Source organism: Oncorhynchus tshawytscha, linkage group LG07, assembly GCF_018296145.1.
Source record: "Oncorhynchus tshawytscha isolate Ot180627B linkage group LG07, Otsh_v2.0, whole genome shotgun sequence".
Lineage (NCBI taxonomy): Eukaryota > Metazoa > Chordata > Actinopteri > Salmoniformes > Salmonidae > Oncorhynchus > Oncorhynchus tshawytscha.
This window is the reverse complement of record NC_056435.1, coordinates 44237914-44246398: the sequence shown is the minus strand read 5'-3', so window position 1 is coordinate 44246398 and position 8485 is coordinate 44237914. Positions and strand designations below refer to the sequence as shown.

General features: G+C 45.1%; 1 protein-coding gene across 1 annotated transcript; it reads left to right on the top strand.

The window, feature by feature from the left end:
* The first annotated feature begins 1238 nt into the window (after positions 1-1238).
* apof (apolipoprotein F) lies at positions 1239-8184 on the top strand. The gene is made up of 2 exons (XM_024427309.2): positions 1239-1345; positions 6376-8184. The coding sequence occupies exon 2, from the start codon at positions 6423-6425 to the stop codon at positions 7743-7745; it is 1323 nt and encodes a 440-aa protein (XP_024283077.1). The 5' UTR covers positions 1239-1345; positions 6376-6422; the 3' UTR covers positions 7746-8184.
* Positions 8185-8485: the final 301 nt, after the last annotated feature.

Sequence of the window (8485 nt, the reverse complement as noted above, 5' to 3'; positions counted from 1 at the left end):
GTTGGCCAGGGCTAGCCTTTGGCCCCACGTTTGAAAAGTGAACAAGACCCCACTCACTTAGAGGGAAAGATGTGTGGATACTCTCACGGGTCTGGGGAAGAATGAAAAGAGCACTTTGGCATATGAGAAAGAGAAAGAAAGAGAGAGAGAGAACTAGAGCGAGAACGAAAGCGAGAAAGAAATAACAAAACACAGATCTGAAGTGAAGGGAACTGTCTGGTAGTTTCATCACTACCAGAGCGTATCACACAGCAGCAGATTGGTCATCCTGTAAGCAGAGAGAACAGGAGCAAAAATGTACTCATCTACTTTCTGACTTTAATTTATTGTCATCAACAAGCTGTTATATACATGTTCATGCTGCTGTTACACCCATCATTGCATAAAGAATGTAATATACAGTAAAAAGCAAAAATGTACTTCAAAGAACTTGTTTCATTTGACCAAAGACTTTTCCAATCTTTTGATCACTGAAACATCAGGATGGTCATTCATTCAGTCTGGAATACATTGTTCAGTTGTCTTATAAAACACTTGGCTAGCATAAGAGGAGAGAATGGGATGTACCACGGCTGACACAACAGGGCTTAGACAAGAGTGAGAGAGGGAGTACCCACAGTTCACATACTGTATACTGATGGCATCCTCAGGGCAGAACTATACTCTGCTGAAAGCTCCCAGTGCCAAAGTCATGGGGTTTTATCCTCTTTCTATAGAGAGGAAGACTAAGTGAATAGGCCCTCTGGAGAAAAAGGAGGTGTATTTTCACTTAGACTTCAACACGAAGGGTTCTTGTTCGTAATGAAGTGTTGGAGTGTCTAGTGTGTTGAGAGGGGTATGTTCTGGGGTGGTGCCGTTGTGGTGGGGTATTTTTGGCAGTAAAACTTAAAATAAGGAGGGGAGTGATGTCTGGCTCATTGAGTCAGCCTAGTTTCATTTTGTAGGACTAACGATGGGTGGGATTGATGAAGTCTTCACACAGGACGACCTTCATCTCTCCCGCTTCTTGACCAGAATGAAAAATCCGCCCAGGTCACGAGGTAAGATTGCTGCCAAGTATCTGGGTCAAAAACAGAGAGAGAGAGAGAGAGACAGAGAGAAAGAACGCAGGGGCAAACAAACAAAGCGGCTTTAGAAAACATGGACCCTCTCCACGTGAATCAATATTCCATCCTTGTCCTAACTGTTGAGCAATGAGGCCAACTCACAAAAAGAGAGAGGCAGAGAAAGTGGGTAAGAGAGAGGGAGGGGTGAGGGGTGTCATAGTTTGGGCAAAAGCTGTGTTAAATAGTGAAGTAACCTGACTCGGAGTATCACACACTAGGGATTTGGACGGAGGTTTGAGGTAAGTGTTGAACAACTGTTTATTAAGATGCATATTAAAATATGAAATGTGTTTTTTTAATGTAAGTTGTGCGTGAGTAAATTACATTATAGTTAGATAATGGGGAACATCGAGGGTGGCAAACATGTCCTTTTGTACTTCAAAGCCATCTTTGATAAATTATTGGAACATTATCTTTGGACTATGAAATACTTTGTTCTTCTCCACATCAAAACTCACATCCGTCTGATGAAGACAGACAACCTATTTTATTCTAAAATAATATGAGACATTTATGAAAAACAAAAGTCAAATAAAAGTGAAGACGCATACTATCTGCTTTAGACAGACCAGAGGTTCTCAAACTTTTTATGGCCGGGACCCCTTTTGTGATAGCAAATTCATCAGGGACCCCCTCATAATCAGAATACAACGCGAGTGAGAAAAAATAAATATAGCAAAGAAGAAGTTTTACTACAACTTCGGCACTGTATGGTCAGACGAACCAAGTAAAAGGCCCTTGTATGGAACATTTAAAAGATCTGCTTCTTGGCATTGGATAATTGTTTTGTTGTTGCAGCTGTATAGTTAATATCCTGCAATTCTACACATTTATCATGCAATAAGACAGAGAGAAAACATAGCATTTTTAAACCTTAAATTACAGTGCATTTATGTAAAAAAAACATGACCTTGTATTCTATTGTATTGAACCTTCTAAACTTATTCCAAAACCTATTTAATCTTTTGTTGTTGGTAACATTCATTCTAATAAATGTACATACTGTACCTCCGTGGACCCAACTTTGAGAACCCCTGACATAGACAGCATGATGTTCAGGAAAGCACATTGTTGTATTGTTTTGAGGGACATAATGCAGCAGCAAAGAGGGCTTAGAGAGCTAGAGTTAGAGAGCTAGAGTTGGAGAGCTAGAGTTAGAGAGCTAGAGTTAGAGAGCTAGAGTTGGAGAGCTAGAGTTAGAGAGCTAGAGTTAGAGAGCTAGAGTTGGAGAGCTAGAGTTAGAGAGCTAGAGTTAGAGAGCTAGAGTTGGAGAGCTAGAGTTAGAGAGCTAGAGTTGGAGAGCTAGAGTTGGAGAGCTAGAGTTGAGAGCTAGAGTTAGAGAGCTAGAGTTAGAGAGCTAGAGTTAGAGAGCTAGAGTTGAGAGCTAGAGTTAGAGAGCTAGAGTTAGAGAGCTAGAGTTGGAGAGCTAGAGTTAGAGAGCTAGAGTTAGAGAGCTAGAGTTAGAGAGCTAGAGTTAGAGAGCTAGAGTTAGAGAGCTAGAGTTAGAGAGCTAGAGTTAGAGTTAGAGAGCTAGAGCTAGAGTTAGAGAGCTAGAGTTAGTAGAGTTAGAGAGCTAGAGAGTTAGAGAGCTAGAGTTAGAGAGCTAGAGTTAGAGAGAGTTAGCTAGAGTTAGAGAGCTAGAGTTAGAGAGCTAGAGTTAGAGAGCTAGAGTTAGAGAGCTAGAGTTAGAGAGCTAGAGTTAGAGAGCTAGAGTTAGAGAGCTAGAGTTGGAGCTAGAGTTAGAGAGCTAGAGTTGGAGCTAGAGTTAGAGAGCTAGAGTTAGAGAGCTAGAGTTAGAGAGCTAGAGTTAGAGAGCTAGAGTTGAAAAGCTAGAGTTAGAGAGCTAGAGTTAGAGAGCTAGAGTTAGAGAGCTAGAGTTAGAGAGCTAGAGTTAGAGAGCTAGAGTTTGAGAGCTAGAGTTAGAGAGCTAGAGTTGGAGAGCTAGAGTTGGAGAGCTAGAGTTTGAGAGCTAGAGTTAGAGAGCTAGAGTTGGAGAGCTAGAGTTAGAGAGCTAGAGTTGAAAAGCTAGAGTTAGAGAGCTAGAGTTAGAGAGCTAGAGTTAGAGAGCTAGAGTTAGAGAGCTAGAGTTTGAGAGCTAGAGTTAGAGAGCTAGAGTTGGAGAGCTAGAGTTGGAGAGCTAGAGTTTGAGAGCTAGAGTTAGAGAGCTAGAGTTGGAGAGCTAGAGTTAGAGAGCTAGAGTTGAAAAGCTAGAGTTAGAGAGCTAGAGTTAGAGAGCTAGAGTTAGAGAGCTAGAGTTGGAGAGCTAGAGTTGGAGAGCTAGAGTTGGAGAGCTAGAGTTGGAGAGCTAGAGTTGGAGAGCTAGAGTTGGAGAGCTAGAGTTGGAGAGCTAGAGTTGGAGAGCTAGAGTTGAGAGCTAGAGTTGGTGAGCTAGAGTTGGAGAGCTAGAGTTGGAGAGCTAGAGTTGGAGAGCTAGAGTTATAGAGCTAGAGTTATAGAGCTAGAGTTATAGAGCTAGAGTTATAGAGCTAGAGTTAGAGAGCTAGAGTTAGAGAGCTAGAGTTGGAGAGCTAGAGTTGGAGAGCTAGAGTTAGAGAGCTAGAGTTAGAGAGCTAGAGTTGGAGAGCTAGAGTTGGAGAGCTAGAGTTAGAGAGCTAGAGTTGGAGAGCTAGAGTTATAGAGCTAGAGTTATAGAGCTAGAGTTAGAGAGCTAGAGTTAGAGAGCTAGAGTTGGAGAGCTAGAGTTATAGAGCTAGAGTTATAGAGCTAGAGTTATAGAGCTAGAGTTAGAGAGCTAGAGTTAGAGAGCTAGAGTTGGAGAGCTAGAGTTATAGAGCTAGAGTTATAGAGCTAGAGTTATAGAGCTAGAGTTAGAGAGCTAGAGTTAGAGAGCTAGAGTTGGAGAGCTAGAGTTGGAGAGCTAGAGTTAGAGAGCTAGAGTTAGAGAGCTAGAGTTGGAGAGCTAGAGTTGGAGAGCTAGAGTTGAGTTAGAGCTAGAGTTGGAGAGCTAGAGTTAGAGAGCTAGAGTTGGAGAGCTAGAGTTGGAGAGCTAGAGTTAGAGTAGAGAGCTAGAGTTGGAGAGCTAGAGTTGGAGAGCTAGAGTTATAGAGCTAGAGTTAGAGAGCTAGAGTTAGAGAGCTAGAGTTGGAGAGAGCTAGAGTTGGAGAGCTAGAGTTGGAGAGCTAGAGTTGGAGAGCTAGAGTTGGAGAGCTAGAGTTAGAGAGCTAGAGTTGGAGAGCTAGAGTTGGAGAGCTAGAGTTATAGAGCTAGAGTTATAGAGCTAGAGTTAGAGAGCTAGAGTTAGAGAGCTAGAGTTGGAGAGCTAGAGTTATAGAGCTAGAGTTAGAGAGCTAGAGTTGGAGAGCTAGAGTTGGAGAGCTAGAGTTATAGAGCTAGAGTTATAGAGCTAGAGTTAGAGAGCTAGAGTTAGAGAGCTAGAGTTGGAGAGCTAGAGTTATAGAGCTAGAGTTATAGAGCTAGAGTTGGAGAGCTAGAGTTGGAGAGCTAGAGTTAGAGAGCTAGAGTTAGAGAGCTAGAGTTAGAGAGCTAGAGTTTGAGAGCTAGAGTTGGAGAGCTAGAGTTGGAGAGCTAGAGTTAGAGAGCTAGAGTTAGAGAGTTAGAAAGCTAGAGTTGGAGAGCTAGAGTTGAGAGCTAGAGTTGGAGAGCTAGAGTTGGAGAGCTAGAGTTAGAGAGCTAGAGTTAGAGAGCTAGAGTTGGAGAGCTAGAGTTGGAGAGCTAGAGTTGGAGAGAAAGCTAGAGTTAGAGAGCTAGAGTTGGAGACCTAGAGTTGGAGAGCTAGAGTTGGAGAGCTAGAGTTGGAGAGCTAGAGTTATAGAGCTAGAGTTATAGAGCTAGAGTTATAGAGCTAGAGTTAGAGAGCTAGAGTTAGAGAGCTAGAGTTATAGAGCTAGAGTTATAGAGCTAGAGTTATAGAGCTAGAGTTAGAGAGCTAGAGTTAGAGAGCTAGAGTTGGAGAGCTAGAGTTGGAGAGCTAGAGTTATAGAGCTAGAGTTAGAGCTAGAGTTATAGAGCTAGAGTTATAGAGCTAGAGTTATAGAGCTAGAGTTAGAGAGCTAGAGTTAGAGAGCTAGAGTTATAGAGCTAGAGTTATAGAGCTAGAGTTAGAGAGCTAGAGTTGGAGAGCTAGAGTTAGAGAGCTAGAGTTAGAGAGCTAGAGTTGGAGAGCTAGAGTTAGAGAGCTAGAGTTAGAGAGCTAGAGTTGGAGAGCTAGAGTTGGAGAGCTAGAGTTATAGAGCTAGAGTTATAGAGCTAGAGTTAGAGAGCTAGAGTTAGAGATCTAGAGTTGGAGACCTAGAGTTGGAGAGCTAGAGTTGGAGAGCTAGAGTTGGAGAGCTAGAGTTATAGAGCTAGAGTTATAGAGCTAGAGTTATAGAGCTAGAGTTAGAGAGCTAGAGTTATAGAGCTAGAGTTATAGAGCTAGAGTTATAGAGCTAGAGTTAGAGAGCTAGAGTTAGAGAGCTAGAGTTGGAGAGCTAGAGTTGGAGAGCTAGAGTTGGAGAGCTAGAGTTGGAGAGCTAGAGTTGGAGAGCTAGAGTTAGAGAGCTAGAGTTAGAGAGCTAGAGTTGGAGAGCTAGAGTTATAGAGCTAGAGTTAGAGAGCTAGAGTTGGAGAGCTAGAGTTGGAGAGCTAGAGTTATAGAGCTCGAGTTATAGAGCTAGAGTTAGAGAGCTAGAGTTAAAGATCTAGAGTTGGAGACCTAGAGTTGGAGAGCTAGAGTTGGAGAGCTAGAGTTATAGAGCTAGAGTTATAGAGCTAGAGTTAGAGAGCTAGAGTTAGAGATCTAGAGTTGGAGAGCTAGAGTTGGAGAGCTAGAGTTGGAGAGCTAGAGTTAGAGAGCTAGAGTTAGAGAGCTAGAGTTGGAGAGCTAGAGTTATAGAGCTAGAGTTAGAGAGCTAGAGTTGGAGAGCTAGAGTTGGAGAGCTAGAGTTGGAGAGCTAGAGTTGGAGAGCTAGAGTTGGAGAGCTAGAGTTGGAGAGCTAGAGTTGGAGAGCTAGAGTTGGAGAGCTAGAGTTGGAGAGCTAGAGTTGGAGAGCTAGAGTTGGAGAGCTAGAGTTGGAGAGCTAGAGTTGGAGAGCTAGAGTTAGAGAGCTAGAGTTAGAGAGCTACAGTTAGAGAGCTAGAGTTAGAGAGGTAGAGTTGGCAAAAAGCCAGATGAAGTGTTTGCCCCTTCACAAGGCAAAGCGAATCGTTGGATTCGACAAATAACAAATATTGAGTTGAAGTTTATGCAAACGTGCTATTTAAAAAAACATTGATTTTGACTGACTGTGTACCTCAATGTCTTCACCAGATTTCTGTGTGCAGCTGGACTGGAATAGAATTCTCACAGGCAAAATTATGCATCCTAAGATCAAGTGGCTGTTTCTGATCCAACTACTGCTGATTGAACAAGCTCTGTGTTGGACACCAACTCCCCCTGCTCTGAAGAACACTCCGGCCTTCAAGACCTCTGTCTTAGGGGAGGGGGACACTATCAAAAAGGGGAAGCAGTTGCTCCTTGGGTCCCAGACCCAGCTTGGTCTTCCATTAGGTGCAGCGGAGAGTGCGGCCCCTGAAGAGTGGGTGGTGCAGGATGAGGCCAGGGCACAGTCTGCTCAGCGTGTCGTCACCACGCTCAAGGCCAAGCTGCAGGGCAGAATCCTCATCCAGGCCAACACCAGCTGTGAGGAGTTGCTGTCTGCCTCCACCCTGCAGGACCCCTCCTCCGCCCTGTTGCCCCGGGAGCTCCTGGGCCTCTCCCTAGTGCCCGTGCTGGTGGTGGCAGGCTGTCCCCGGGAGGCCCAGACCCTGGTGCTCAGGCTGTACAACCTGCTGGGGGTGGAGGACACTGAGGAGCTCCTCATAGAGGTGGAGAGTCTGATGGTGAGTGGAGCACCCCATCCCAGAGCCACAACACCCCCTGCCTCACATGTGGGGAAGGTCCAAGCAGAGCGCCACCTCCAGGCAGTGATGTTCAACATCCAGCAGCTGGCCAGGGCTGGGGAGGGCCATAGGGGACAGGGGGCCTCTGGAAAGGGGAAGCAAGAGCAGTGTCAGGGCTGGACCAGGGTGAATGGGACCCTGCTGTTAGGGGATGCGATGGAGGGAGCCACAGGGGGGCTGGAGGAGGCGATAAGGGCCTGTGAGAGCCAAGGGTCCATGTGTGCGGGTGTGTCCCGTAACAGAGGGCAGTACCAGGCAGTTCTGAAGCCAGGCAGCCGGGTGGTGCCTTCTGAGGACTCTGACTCAGAATGCTGGATTCGACAGTGCCAGGTGCAGGAGGAGAAGTCACCTGTGGCCTCAGGGCGGCGGGCGGGGCGGGCGCGGCGCAGCCCCCAGCGGAACTGCGTCAACAAGAAGGAGGAGCGGGTGTACAACGTGGTGGAGTGGATCCCTGTCGTCAGCACCCTTTACAACCTGGGCACAGCAGTCTACTACACCTCTGTCAACTGCTCCGAGATGGCCAAGGAGAGAGCCATCCTCAGCGCCGTCGACCTTGGCACAGACGCCCTTATGGCCGTCACTGGGGGAACAGTGGGTGTAGCGGGCTACGTTGCTGGGGCAGGCGTGAAGACGGGGGTGAAGGCTGGGATCAAGTACCTGCTGTCCTCCATGAAACAGCATGAGGACCTAATAGTTAATGAGTACAGTTGGGAGGAGGGAGTCATTACCATACAGTAAACAGCCAGTAGCCTGGTAGGTAGTCAGATATGATTTTGCTTCAGCCAATGGCATCATAAAGAGATGTGGCGACCAGGAAGTGGTCTCAGGGAACCCCTGAGTCAACCCTCTTAGACCACCTTGACCTCTCCTCCACCCCATCCTCTCAACCCAAACTCATCCTCTCCTCCTTCAGCATTATTGGTCAGGTCAGACTCAATTTCCACCTCTGATACTTCAAGTGCAGGGACTATTGTAACGGTACTACTAATCAGTTGATGTGTTGTTGTTCTGCCTCCTCTGGAAACAGATGGAGCAAAATTCAAGCTGGCTATTTGTAAAAATGTAAACTCATTGATTTATAAGCAACTTTTCATTGGCATGAAAGTGTGCAACTGCCCTTGAAAAAAATAATTGATTGATTAAATCATCATTCTAGCTAGTTGTTTTTTTACGACTACTTTTGAGTGTCTTCTTTGACCAAATCCATAACTTCATCATTATATCAGGTAAGAATGAGTCATGACTGATTGAATATAAACTTTTAGCTTAGTCATTGCAAAGGAATTCACAACACTTTTCCAGAGCCTTTCAATGTGTTTTTTTTTCACTGCAAATTGATTGGACAAAACACAGGTAGGGGAGAGGGAGTAAGTAGAGACATTCTTTACATTCTGCATCACTCCGTCAAGAGAAATATAGTATTCTTTCTAACAAAGATATCTACATATATTTCAGGATGTTGTGTATCCCTGGAAATA